The following is a 14,521-nucleotide window of genomic DNA, read 5'->3' as shown; positions in this document are numbered from 1 at the left end:
TTAGGGGGGACATTTTGTCTGGCAGCCTCCTCCCAAATGAGAGCCTTGTTTTTTCCTTTGTTGATCGTTTGAGGATTTAAAGATGCATTAGAAGGCAGTGTCTGGGTGGATAATGGAAGGTTAGAGACTGTTATTTGATTTAAGTTCAGACACTAGAGATTAATACCTCCATCCTATGTGCCCCCTCCTTCCCACTATCTACCCCCGACGCCTCGGACCAAAAAGCTGCGACTAAAGTTACCCGGTATTAGCTTTGATTACAATTCTTAGAGGGCCGCTTTGATCAGTGACTCGAGTCTCATCGGTTCTGTCATTGTGGAAAGAAAACAGTCGTTTCGTATCAATTAAATAACTTCATCATAAAACATAAAGCTGCGCGTCCTTTTCTTTCTTTCTTTTTTAAAGACAAACTTGAATCACTTTGGCATCTCTTACTCTGCTTGTTTTTCACAGTCAGCCAGCTGCAGCAGACCCTGCTCTCTATCCAGGAGGTGCTAGTCCAGCAGCAGCAGAAAATCCAGGACCTCTCCCAGGAATTAGCTGCATCACAGGTGGGTAGCAGCTCATCAGAAAGTCTGTATCTTCACTTGACAGCCCCAGCAATTTGTTAGAAGACCACCAATACTGAGGTAGAAATCTGGCGTTGTACATGATAGCGTCCCTTTCCTCTTTTGCCGGTTTTACTGGTCAGCTTTTAGAACACGTACTACATAAAGCTGTGGCCAGTTTAGAATTAAAGTAAGTTAAATCTTAATCCATCCATTCATTAAAGCATTAAAGTTTTTATTCATTACATGTTTATTGTGGACTAACATCAGTGTAATGAAACAACTTTGCGGTGCTGACAGTAAGCGAGGCCACGCTGCAGTTTGGACACCTTTTTAAAGGTCCGTTATTTTGTGATTGATGTTTTTGAGGAAAGCTAGACGGGCAGTAACTTTGGAATTGCAGAAGAGCTCGGTAAACGTGAGGTTGCAGCTCGAAATCTCCAGATTGATGAGGAGAGGGAGGAGGTTTTCTCGAGGCCTCTGTGTACTAAAATCTTTGAGTCATAACTACCCAAGACAGACAGCCTTATTATACTGTATATCATCAGAACACAAGCTACAAAAAAAATAAGGTGCAGCTCATCATGGGACCATAATCTTTAACCATATCGTTCCTCTTTGCCTTGATTTTTATAGTCGCTGTCCATAATCTCCTCAGAATTGTAAGTGTTTAGGCGAATCGGACTGAGTGATTGTTCTAAAACTTATGTGCAGGGATGAAATGTTGCTTGCTTTTTATAACGGCGCTCATAAATTGCTTTATGATCTCTGGGCTCTAAAAATTGCCTTGGAAGAGACAATCTTAGACAATGTTTTATGTCCACAGCTTGTTAAGCACATGGGTGTGTAACTGAAGCATCTGGATATGGCAGGAAAACATATGTGGACACATCTGCTTCGGCACAAACGAGGAAGAAAAATTATGGATAACTTCCCTGGACGGGGTTCATCAAAAACTGAAGACTCATAGCTCTTTTTTGTTCTTTCAGGATCTGAGCTGCACATTGTCTCCGTGTAGCGTAGAACGAACACATTGATGGACTAAATCAGCGTGTATGATGGGAGCTGTGATCTGATTTGACCCCACGCTGAGCTGAAACAGAACTATCTAAGATAGCGTACAGGAGGCCCCGTTTAAACAATGAGTTTCTTCCGGCACGAAGCAGTGTTATTTATTTTATTTATCTCTAAATCACAGATTGGATTAAAAAGTGTCCCCTTCATTTGCTATGAGTGCCTTGTTGGACAGCAGTAGTGTATAAAAAGTATATTTCCCATCAAAACACCCATTAAACAAATCATAAACTCTGCTTTATAGTTATAGTGTTGATCTTAAATTTTCCCTGCGAGTCGGCACGAGGCCCCTCTGTTGTCTCAGGCCGCGGGGGGAAATTGGAAAATTGTTTTCAGGTCCGGCATTTTTGATGAGAAACACATGTTGGAGCTGGGGAGCTACTTATCATTCACCGTTTGTGGCTTTCAGGGTTTGCTTCACCACACTGCTCAAAGCGCGCCACGCTTAGCAATTATACCTCTCAACGCGGAAATGTGCCTTTAACCCAAAACACATGGAGACTTCTGTTTCCTCAGCTGCTAAGTAAACATTTCTCGTAGTCTGAAACCGCTCAATTGCGGAGCGCGTCTACTGTCCCTAAACTGGGGACCTCATTATGGAAGTGAGTTTAAATACTCTTGCACACACACACACACACACACACACACACACACACACACACACACACACACACACACACACACACACAAAAAATACGGGCTGATTCTGCACATTTCCAGACTTGAGAGCCTGGGACAGTTTCTCTCTTTTTCACTATTCTCTCCGTTACAATGATCCTGTAAAGACATGCTGTTCTATTCTACTTCTGCTGTTAAGCATAGATTTGCCTCAGGATGATTCATCCCTGATGTTAAACAGCCAAGTCTATTTCTGCTCTATTATCATTACAAATCTGCCTGTTAACTGTGTTTGCCCTGCTGTCTCAACTCACTGATGGCTCTCTTTATTAGTGGATACTACATAGAAGATTAGAAACCGTCTCTTTGGCTTGCGTAAGATGAACTGCCAGTAGGAAAGTGCATAAATAGAGTGAAATCAATTGCACTGTACCAGTGTTTCCACTCAAAAACCCTCCTCTGGGGAGTTCCTTTTGAAGCTAATTCCATCATAAATATACATGTGTTACAAGAAAACACACTGTCTGCCGGCGGAATAACTGTGAATTAATTTGCCTTCAGACACTCTTAAACAAGGCTTGTTAAAGATCTTATCTTGTTGCTAATGGTCCACAGGCATTTATCTTCATTTAGCCAGATGCGCTGCCATCCTTGGGTGCTGCTAGATTTGGTCTTTTTTTTTTCTTTGCTTGTAATATATATTTTTCTTTTTTTCCCCTCGTTTTCCTGAAGCACTTAGTTAACCAGCAGACCCCATCACACGCACGCATCCACCCGAGACACATTAGTTACACGGCTTTTAAACCAGTTAGAGGAAATCTTTACTTTGAGCAGTATTTACACAGTAAAAGAAACCGCATCCATCCAGCACAGTGGCGGTTGAGAATTTAATAGGTGGCACCTCCCTGCTAGATTGACTTTGCGTTATTTGGGTTTTGGTTGCTGGGTTTATTTGTTTTTTGGTTGTTTGTTTTTATGCATAATGCTCTTTGCGATTTAAAGAGCCAAGTGGAGAATTATGTTCTCCAGTCCTTAGGCCACACAGAGCCCTTAGAGCCCTGCACCTGTACACCAGGAAGTGCAGTAAAAGTCAAACATGAGGGGGGAGGGGATGCACAGGCATAGCTCTGAAGATTTGTTTTAGCATACAAAGCAAAACTCTAGAAATGGAGTTCAGAATACAAGGCTATGGTAGTAGTTTAGCAAATCATGTATTTGTGTTGATACAGTGAATTGAAAAAAAAAATTAAAAATGTGAATTATTCACCTAGAGGTATCCAACCCTTTGCAGCAGCACATGTCCACATACTAGGAACCAAAATCTAATTTTGGATGCATCTCTTTCAAGTGACAGAGGAGTCATTTCGGTTACAAATTCAGTATCTGAATCTAAAAATATATATGTAAATATGGTATAGAAGTGTATACAGTTCAACACAAAACACAAGGATGCATGCATTTGCATAAGAAAAGCATTTCAACAAAAGCAACATATATCAAAATACATTTAAAAATGAATAACAGGCAAAAGCCGTGGTGTATAATAGCGCACAGGTCGGATTCTGCACTGTAATGGCTGGAAAGAGCTGGAAGTGTCTCTTAAAAGATGCTTTTGTAATCAAAGCTGCTGAGAAATTGCAGCGGTTAAATATTTTGATCAGCAGTTTGTTAAAACATCACAACTGACACACTCGTGCGGTCTATTGGACATGTGTCAGCACTTCAGGTGGGGCTTTTAAAGCGAGGCGTACTTCAATTCTCTGCAGTCACTGATACCCCCACCACTCAGCCTCCATCCAAACACCCAGTGCACTTAACACACGATTCTTACACAATGTGTGTGTGTGTATATATATATATACTGACATAATGTATCTCAGAGCTGAAATCCAGCCCTGGCCCAACATTTAATTAGGTTTCTTCAGACTTAATAAGACATATGTCAGAGTTAGTGTTGTGTGACAAGCCTTGATGTGAGATATTATATGGCGCTGCTCTGTAGATAATGCATATTATGTATGTAGCTGGTGGTTAACAAGTCTGCTTTAAAGCCTTCTTTTCTAATGTTATGTGACATAAGTATATAGAAATCATTACAATTCACTTATTTGGAGTAATCGGCCCTTTTTCTTCAGTTGATTCTGCGCCTTGGAAATCTTTTAGCTCAGCCTACACAGCAATTAATTTTTTTCCCATCATAAAATGAGAGAGAAGCAGAATTCAGCCTTATTATACGGGTGCCTTGGGGAGGCGAGGGATTAAGATGGTTCTAATGAGGTGACGGCTGTAATAAGAGTGTCTTCAGCAGGCCTCCAATGCACCACCTCTAAAACATGACTCCTTATCAGCAAGGTTTAGGAGCGATAAGAGCCCCCCCCCCCCCAAAAAGAAAAAAACCCTCTTTCCCCCTCACCTCCTTTTCTGTCTCCCTTCACTTCTCCTCCTCTGCCTCCTTCCATCCACTGTAAATGAGTCTGATCCCTTTCAGATGTGATTCAATTAATTTCTCTTAGATTTAATTACAAGCGAAAGAGTCCAAGTTATCCCTCTCCCCTCGATAGGGGGTCCACGCTTCCTAACAAGCTTCCTCTGGTGAGTCAGGAGAGTCTTAATTACAGTTTTTACTTTTCTTTTATCCCACTTTTTCCCTTGTCGGCTCCTTCTACTTCCTCTGGTCTTGCCAGTTTATCCTCACGCATGTTTGTATTTTGTGTGCAGGACTAGACTAAGAATGGATAGCAGTTATCTACTTAACACCTTCCAAAACATTTTCATGGTTAGATAATCGAGTCTCGCCACAGGCTGCGTACATCTGTGTGCAGTTCTTCCAAAGAAAGACATTTCCTTTTCAGGTAGCTTTATTTGAATAGTTTTAAAAGGGCAGTGTAAAAATTTATGGACTTCTGTGTAACAAATGTATTTGTTTTGTTTTCCCCCCTCCTGCCTTGTAAATCATTATTTGATGCCCTCTGAAGACCCACTTTTTTTTTCTTTTCTTTTTTTTTAACATGCATAACCCACTGAAAACATCAGTTTCAGGTGCAAGCAGGCAGGGCCTGCAGGTTCTTCCTCATTTCCATGTTTGTTGTTCAGTTAGTAGTTTTATCATTCCAGGCCTTTATCAAAACTCCCTATTTTACAGCTGCCTCAGTCAAAGTCCAGCTTGTTCCTTAAAAAAAAATGCTGCAGAGACAGATTTTCAGCAGCAATTTGCCATTCAAATACTTTTCCATTATACCCTTTAACATTTCATGCTGCACCAATGCCTGTGTGTGGCTACACACGCCTTTGATAAAAGACAAAAAGGACAAAACAAACTGCTAAGCTTTGGTCTGCCTTCATGAATGTGGCTATTGTTCAAGATAGTCATTATCCAAAACACAACACACTGACCTAATCTTTTCTAGATAGTATGGAAAATTATGTAAAAACAGCATGATTCACACTCACTGGACTTTCTGACGCCATAAAGGTGGATACAGTGAGATTGTTTGTCCTTTTTTGTCATCGCCGGCAGTAGGCAGTTGTGAGGTTGTTATGGTGACGGATGACCTGACTACACACAAACATGTGGCTTTTAGCATTTGCATCTACCATGTTTGTTTACCCAGCCGGTCTTTTTTAAAAAAAAACCTTTTTTATTAACTTATATCGTTGAAATCAATCATAGAGGAGCTGTTGAAAGTCCTACAGAAAGCTCAATTGTGCTGAAACCCTGAACAGTGCTCGTGTGTGTGTGTTTTTGACAGTTGTGCATGTTTCACTTGTATTTTTCCTACAGGCCTCGTCCTCAACGAGCCGCATCCTGGACAGCCAAACAGTGGGAGAGCTGAAGGCTGAGATCATCTCTTTGAAGGGCTTACTGCTCAGCAGGTAACAAAGTTATCCCGACCCCTGTCACATGAAACAGGCCAGGTGTGCGTGTGCATGTGTGTGTGTATTGAAAGGCTTAGGACTTGGTGGTGTTTTTGCACGTTTGAGTTCCTTAATGCAGTCCATTTGAACTGTGTGACAGTGTAAAACTGGGACAAAGCACCATCAGCATGATATGCAATTTGATTCATAAAACAACTCATTTGTTAGCATGTGGTAGCTCTTATTCCGATGTGATTTTGACAGCACGTCTTTTACACCACACATTAGAATCAAATTTAAACTGCCTATCCAACACCTTAAGTTTACACCTGCACCTGGTTATTTCATTTTATTGAAACTTGTTTTGGTTTGTGTAGGGTTAATAGAAGCTACTGAAACATTAAAATAGAAATACACATTTAAAAATATATAATGTAACACCTAGCAGCAATTGTATCATATTTGCAGATGTTGTACATTAACTTTGAGCGTGACAGTTAATTGGTGACTATTAAAGCTACCTTGACACATATACATTCAGTGAACAGTGATCTGTTGTCATCACATCACTAAAGCATGATTGTTAGACTCCTGTTTGCTGAGTAAGGCTGTGAGATATGGTTGAAAAAGTTTGTCAGTAGACCGAAACTCAAAGTCCATATTTTGTCCCTGGAGGTCTGAGTTTACACTCTCAGAAAGCGTGCAACTATAAAACTCTTTTGCAATCATTGCACACTCATCAAAAGCTCTTACCAAAACTATAATTAAAAAAAAAAACTGCCTGGTGTAAATTTGGCTGATATCTACTACAAGTTTGTCACGTTGAGCAGCAGTTGATTGCTCCCAAACTCTGCTGCACATTTGGGATCCATGCCAGATCTGTGTTTCTATGCCAGAACAACACGCCAGGCGTGCTTCCCCAGACACTTCATGACCTTGTATTAGACCCCTGACAGACTGACCCTAGGGGATGATTTCACAGTTCAGTGACAGAAAAACTGGTGAGCCTGCTTTAAGGTGGCGTTCTAACCTGATGAGCTTGTGCTGTTTTTTTGTTTGTTTGTTTATGTGTTTTCTTTAATAAGACAAAAAATTGGAACTCACACCTTTGTTCTAAACTACTTTAGATTACCTGAAGGTTTGTGTACTAATACATAATAAAACAAGAGAACACATGATAATCACGTCAGTCTTTATTATAACATTTCATGACTTGGGTTGGCCAGTTAACATACAGCAGGCATCAACTGGTGTTAGTAACAAAGGTGACCATTAATGTATTCCAGTTGATCTGCTGCAGCTTCATAAAAAAATCATATTCTTTTTTTACAAAATAAATAAGATTGTAAAAACTGTGTGAACTGAAAAAATCTCCTAATCCAGATGGAACCCGACTTTTTAGGCCAACGCTTATACTGATACGGAGTAAAACCATTCTGATATGATAATATCGATACGGTGGCTCTTTTTGTGTAAAGAGTTGATGATTATAATGCTTTAACAAGGCCATTTGAAAACTAGTTGGCTACCTAGAGTACTGTGAGGATGTTGCTTCACTCTGCAGCGCAGTCCTGTCAGCTGTGATGTCACTCTGCTGCATTCAGCACTGACAGTACTATAAACAATAGACTTGGAGTTACTCTGTTGGACACACTGTGCAATGCTATAAACTTTGAAAATTACTTAACTGCAAAGTTTAGATGTACCTATAGTGTGATTGTTAATAAAAAAAAAAAAAAATGTGCAAGGGCTGTTGTGTGAGCGTGGTGATAGACGTCCCCTCTTTCTTTTCAGCTTTGTTCCACAATCTAGTCAGCCGCAGCCCAGCTCAGTCAGGCCCATTAGCATGCATGATTATGTATTAGTGTCTATAATGAAGCCTGAAGTAAGAGTGTACATCAGAAAACCTGGGAGGACGAAAATTGCCTCAGTACTGTGTAGTTGAGCTTGTTTTGTTCCCCTCATACATTCTAATCAGTAATAATCCCTTTGTCATTTGCTTTCTTGACTTCATCCTGACTGTCACAATGAGTTTTCTGGCAAAGGATTGAATTACAAAATAAAGGCTCCGTATCACCATCTGTCTCCAAACTTGTTCCTTTCCTGTTCAAATGATCCAAATAGTCTCCAAACTGTTTTTTTTTTAAGCACCAAGAAGTGCTAAAACCCATTCAGCATTGTCTTTTTGATCTTAAAAGCTGCAGTGGGTGTAATTAAAAAATCTTAGAGCATCTTTACCAGGTGTGATGAACATCTGGCTGTTTCGGGGAGGGAAAAAAAAAACATTTTCTCTGCTGTAATTATGAGAATTACATAGGGTGGTTAGCGTGCGGCTGCATGCTAAAATGCAAAAAAGTGGCGAGACGTGAGCTTGGTTGGAAAGTTATACATGGTTTTGTGGTCATATTATGTCCAAATATGGTTGATTACATCGTGGGAAAGCTCTTTTCACATCTTTTGATCACAGCGAGGTTTGTGATGAAGTTGCAATCAGGCCTAATTCTGTTCAACGCTGTTGTCTGTCACCCCTTACAGGAAACAGTTCCCCTCCACTCCCTCTGTTCCCAAGATCCCCTCGTGGCAGATCCCCCTGAAGCCACCTGCAGCATCTAGCTCACCATCTATTAACCACACCAACAGCAGCAGTGACATCTCCCCTCTCAGCAACGAGTCCACCACCTCCTCCCCCATCAAAAATGGACTCCACAGCCCCCAGGATGCGCTGGGAGGGCCCGATGGAGCCCATGGTATCAATGGAGATATTTGCACCGTGGGCCTGGGCACAGCGCTGCCCCTGGACCAGGTCCGCATGGAGGTGCAGGGAGAGGAGGAGAGGAAGGATGAAGATGAAGATGATGTCAGCCATGTAGAAGAAGAGGAGGAGGAGGAGGAGGAGGAGGAGGGGGGTCTAAGCATGCAGACAGAGGACCGACGAGGTGGGGACGGACAGATTAATGAACAGGTAGACAAACTGAGGCGGCCCGAAGGTGCCAGCAACGAGAGCGAAGTCGATTAGACCAACATAAGAGTACAAAAACACTTCAGAAGACCACCTCTCATCCCTGCTGATTGCTTTGTTTCTTGCTGCTCTCACACACAGGTTTTTTTCTTTCTTTTTTTGTCAGTTTCCACTTGCTTTTGTCACATCATAATGTTGAGCAGAAGGAGGAGTAGGAGTGCAAGTATAAGAAGAGCCAGACCTGTGTGATGACACACAGGTTACCACATTTTACTTTTGTTCAAACTAAATGACTGTATCCCGAGCCAAGCACTATGTTGTGATGTTTCTTTGAAAGGACAAGTGACAAGCAGCAGTCAAATCAGAATGACTTTTATCAGCCTTTATGCAGTACTAACCATGTGTGACTTACTGCCTTTAATTTCCATGATTTGATCAGATAATCCGCAGCTTTGCCTCGGTGTCCTTGTGATTGTACTAAGACTCAGACCAAAGAGGCAGCGCCGCACACAATATGTCTGCTGTACAGTGCATCTGCGGGTCAGGAATCATAAGGTGGTGCTTGAGTCTCGGTGTTACCGTGAGGTTCCAGTGGAGCATTAGCAGAGTTCGTCTCACTGTTGATGGCAATAGGAGAGGACAAGCTCTTCCAGGGCCGGAGCTTTTAGCCTCTTTTATGTGTCCTTTCGCATTGGTGTCAGTCTGTCAATAATTTACAAGGCCAGCAGGGTGGCATTTGGGTGAAATAAAACCCCTGAAATTCGAGATTAGAATGTGATGACGGGCTTTGTTCCATGCCGGTGTCAGAGTGCTCATACGCTCAAAGGAGGGGAAGATAAATGTTTTTTTTCCTCTCTCCCTCTCTCTCTCCCCCCACTTTCCTTTTTCACTGTGGGCTGAATTGTGCATCTTTGCGAGCCGTGTTTGCGGGAGAAAAACCGAAGGCTGTCTGCTGAGCTGTATCTGTGTCTCCAGCAGGGCAGCTGATTTGGTTTGTGAAGTATGTTAATAATCAAATGATCAACAAATAACAGATGTATTAGTTCATGCAGCTTGAAATGTCAAGGAGGCTAAAAGCGGAAATCTAATACAGAAAGCCCAGTTGCATTGTATTATTTTCTGTGACAAACCCTCCGGTCCAAATTATGTAGGGCCTCCTACAGTGAGTAATCTTTACAGAAAACGGCGCCAATATTTTGTAATTAAGCTGCAGTAAGACGACGAGCGCTGCCACAGATGGAAGTTGCAGAACTCGTATCACTTTTTCTTTCTCAGTGTGGAGGTGGATGGGGGAAGTAAAAGAAAATTGCCCCATGATTGAAAAGGAAAGTAATAAATGAATACTTGACTTATTGAATTACTCACTCCGTCTCTAGCTAACAAGAAGAGTCCATGAGTGAGAAGAAGGGATATCAGCTTGTGCCATTTCCACTTCCAACACATGGCCTTCATTGGAACACAGAAAAGGTAGAGGGGACACTGCACATTTCTGAGATACTGTCCTGGCCTGCAGATCGTATGTTTAGTGATTTGAATTGAGATTAAGCTTAACCTTAACAGGAAACATTGCAGTTAAGGTTGTTTTGTTTTGTTTCCTTTTGTGTGTACGTGTACTCAGTATGCCTCAGAACCACTGTAGTTTCAGTGACGGGTCCTTTCCCTGTAACTTACTGAATAAACACTGTCTTCACTGCAGTTCTAACTGTAATAAATCTGATTTATCTCAACAAGAATCTCCTATATTTATTTTAAAACCAACAGTGCACACAGAACACACTTCACTGCACTTTAGTATTAAAAAGCAACTGTACAATTATAGATTATACTTATTGCAAAATTGTTATCAAGATCAAGTTACACAGAACTTACCCTTTAGGTCTTCAGTTTTTGCTGCTTTTAATAGTCTGAGAGATTAAATATATTAATATGTTCAGTTGCAGATCAGGTAACAATCATGTTTGTATGCTTTTCTTATATCACCAAATTTTTCTGTTCAATTTGAAATAGTTTGAGGCTTTTAGCCACACCAGAATCTCTGTATATCAAACCAATCACTAAAATAATTTTTTAGACTTTCTTCTTTTTCTTTTGGGGTGTGGTTTCCTTTCATAACCAGCTGTAATCTGTTTGTAACTCCAGCACCAGTCAAGCATGTATACTGTAAGTACATATTCCTCTACTCTACTTAATTTTCAGAAAGCATGACATAGCAGGGACTTTTTTTTTTTTTCAGCTTTCTCTCCAGAAATGAGTGGACGCGGCTATACATTAAATAGGTGAAGGTTTGTTTATTTCTACAGATGAATCATTAGTGCCTTGCCTATGGTTTTCAGTATTGTGTGCCCTGGTTTATTACTCAGTTTTCAATTCAGTGAATATGACAGACTTTTATTTTGCTATCATTTTTTAGTCAAAAACAGAGTTTTCTCATTTTTTTTTTACTTACTTACACACAGTCAACAAACAGCAAAGCACTCCAACCACCTATATTGATAAGTACATGCCCAATCTCGGTGACATCAAACGGTGCAAAAAAGTTCAGAGCCCAGTTCAGAGGGGTCGATTGAGTTCGCCGCCACCACTGGCCAAAACCAGTCCTCCATTGTGGGTGGTATGGCATGTCCCCTGCCTGGAGGTCAAGGGTTTCAGAATCCCCTTTCTAACAATATAAACTAATATTGCAACCAGTTTGGCAATATATTGGTAATAGTAAATTTTGATTATTCATAATGGTCTGGGTGTTCTAACAAAAAGTCTGATTTCCTTTTCCGAGACTAGGCTGTATGTGAAAGATGGAAAAACCCACTGTGATGATGCTCATTGGTTTTTAAAGCCCCTTTTTTGTTTTGTTTTTTTATTATTGCCATCACCATCATGGGTTTTTTGTAATCAGAGGTTAAAAAAAGAGCACAAACACGACAAAGAAGTCTGCGGCAGTGAAAGCCCATCCACGTGTCACTCAAAGCGGCCACGCCTGTAACTTTAAAACTTGTTAGGAAAAATGACCCCATGTACAGTTGTCATGATGGAGGAAATTTGCTGTAGAGAAAAATTTTTTTGGATCTGGATGCAAGCAGATTTATTTCCGCTGTTAAGTTGGGCATTTTAACATATGGCTTGACTCACTTTTGGAGCCAGACTCAAGGAACTGCAGATTTTGGCACTTTTTTCAGTCCTGGAGGTTGCTCCATGATGACCGCAGAGTTTGTTACCACACAGTAAGTCTTGAGAGGTTTTCAAGATCAGAGCAAAAACGGGGCACAAAATGCCAGGGATGACCTGAGGTAACACCGGAGGAGGGGAGTTCTGTTATCTAAAACCATAAAGGTTTATTTTAGCAGATCTGAGCGCTCAGCTTTACGCTGTCAGACTAAACCAAGAGGTTTTCCACATGTTGTTATTCCTTGTCAAAACCTGGTGCCTACATTACCTACACTGCAAATCATCAGCAGACACCATAGCTGGCATTAAGAGTGTGTAAGTAGTGGCTAATGTAGACTTGACTTGCTGTGCTATCATCACATTTCATGCTGCTTCCTCTGGAGCTTCAAAGATTTTGTAAAACCTTTTCTTCCTTTTCCACATTTGCAGAAGTGCTCCTTTACAGACTTTGGTGGAGTTCCCCTTTAATCGAAGGCAATCCGATATTTATCACATTCACAGCAGAAAAGTATTGGACTCACTGCTTCTACTTGCCGCCATATTTCAAACGGATGAAGCCGGACTGGATTTTACAGCATTTTTTTATTTTATTTTTTTTAAGCTGTGTATGAATGTCAGGAGACTGCTAACTCAACAACTATGTGAGACACAAGGTTCACAACTGCTGTTTCCTAAAGTCATTTTAGGTTATTGTCATATCTTTCTGTAGTAAACTTTCGACAATCTTTGGAAACAATTCAGTGAACCTTCATTTCCTTCAAATGTACAGCTCAGGCTGCTGATGAATACGTGGCCTTCTAAGCTGACATCACAGATCAAATCGCTGCCACAGTTTATTTTCTCAATGTGTAGTTTTCTGTGGATGAGCTGGAAAAAAAAAAAAAAGCATTTTTCCACCTACACAAGGCATTCTGCTTATTGCCATACGTTATCGAGTGTATGAATTTAATTTATCATAGTCTCAGTGATCAATAGCGTTTCACATATTGATGAGGTGTATAAACTTCTCCGAGGCTTGATACCACATCCCTTTGTAATCCATTAACCTCTCCCTGGAGTTCAGGCCAACCTTAGATTTATAGGGACCTACAGTAATAAATCCACTTGTACATCATTTTGTGTCTTGGGGATTTTGCAGTGCATTCCAGGCGAGAAAGCACCATCTATCCTACCCTCATATTCTCATCTGCATTTTAACAGCTTCAACAACATCCGAAACAATTTGCATTCCCTTTCAGAAACCTTGTGACTGTTTAAATGTATTCCCTGGTTAGGGATAGCATGTTAGCCACTAACCAGAGCCTCTCAGTGTGGTAGAGCTGTGAAGGATTGGTTGTCCAAAGCAACACCTTGGTTTTGACACCATTTGGCTCCCCGGTTGGGAGCCTTAACCTCATCAATCTTGCTGCTAAACGGAGAGCACTCAATAGGATAGTGTATCGACGCGCTCTGAACTCCATTGTTCACTGGAACTGAGCACTCAGCAGGTTAGAGGGCTGAGTGTCTCCTTGGATCAATGCAAGGGCTGTTAGCCCATTGCAGCAGCAGAGGGCTACCGTGGCTCTGTCAGCATCACACACACACACACACGTGCGCACATCATCTCCACTCATTTAAAACTCCTTGACTACCTGAGTGTTGATCCTGGCTCAGTTTTTGTTTTTGCATCACAGTGATTTGGGGTAATTTACATCCTAGCAACACAGATCCAGTTCTTCAAACATCAAGCTCCGCCCAGTATCCAAACATCTGCCTCCAACGGGAAGCGTTCTGTGATTTGCATAGGAAAGGTCACGGACAATTCCCGAAGAGGATGAAAACCTGACACTTCCTCTTCCCTGTGAGATAGCATAAACGCTGTATGTATCTGGGAGCAATCTACAGCAGTACTTGATGCGTTATCAGACCTTTGGAAACAAAACTGGTTGACTTACCCCCTGGAAATGTCCAATTTCTCCACAGAAATCCACGGCATCTGATGTACCCTAATTATTTCAAGATGTTTTCATCAAAGTTCATCAAATTGATCCGTCTGATTGGTCTGGTGCTTTGACCCAGACTGAAGTCCAAATTTGGAATGGGCTCAGGCTCCATACTAGTTTGTAAGGAGAACATTATTCAGATATCTTCATATATAATAAATACACACAAAATATAAATGGATTATATTAGCTTTATTTTTTTCTACCTATCAGAAGGTTGGTGGTTTGATCCCTGACTCCTCTGATCTGCATGTTGACGCACTGTTGATCATGCAAATGAACCCTGATGATTTTTTCAACTGTTTGCCATCCGTAAGTCAAAT

The 14,521-nt window shown here is 41.1% G+C and overlaps 1 protein-coding gene across 1 annotated transcript in view; it reads left to right on the top strand.

Annotated features, from left to right (window-relative positions):
• Positions 1-10,579, top strand: part of pex14 (peroxisomal biogenesis factor 14) — a 44,806-nt gene extending 34,227 nt beyond the window's left edge. Inside the window, exons 7-9 of the mRNA XM_005478220.4 lie at positions 454-551; positions 6,022-6,113; positions 8,631-10,579. Coding sequence (XP_005478277.1) covers positions 454-551; positions 6,022-6,113; positions 8,631-9,111 — 671 coding nt within the window. The 3' untranslated portion in view covers positions 9,112-10,579. The remainder of the gene's footprint in view (positions 1-453; positions 552-6,021; positions 6,114-8,630) is intronic.
• The last annotated feature ends 3,942 nt before the right edge of the window (positions 10,580-14,521 follow it).

The sequence above is a fragment of the Oreochromis niloticus genome, linkage group LG20 (assembly GCF_001858045.2).
Source record: "Oreochromis niloticus isolate F11D_XX linkage group LG20, O_niloticus_UMD_NMBU, whole genome shotgun sequence".
NCBI classification, from domain to species: Eukaryota; Metazoa; Chordata; class Actinopteri; order Cichliformes; family Cichlidae; genus Oreochromis; species Oreochromis niloticus.
This window is presented reverse-complemented; position numbering and strand designations above follow the sequence as displayed.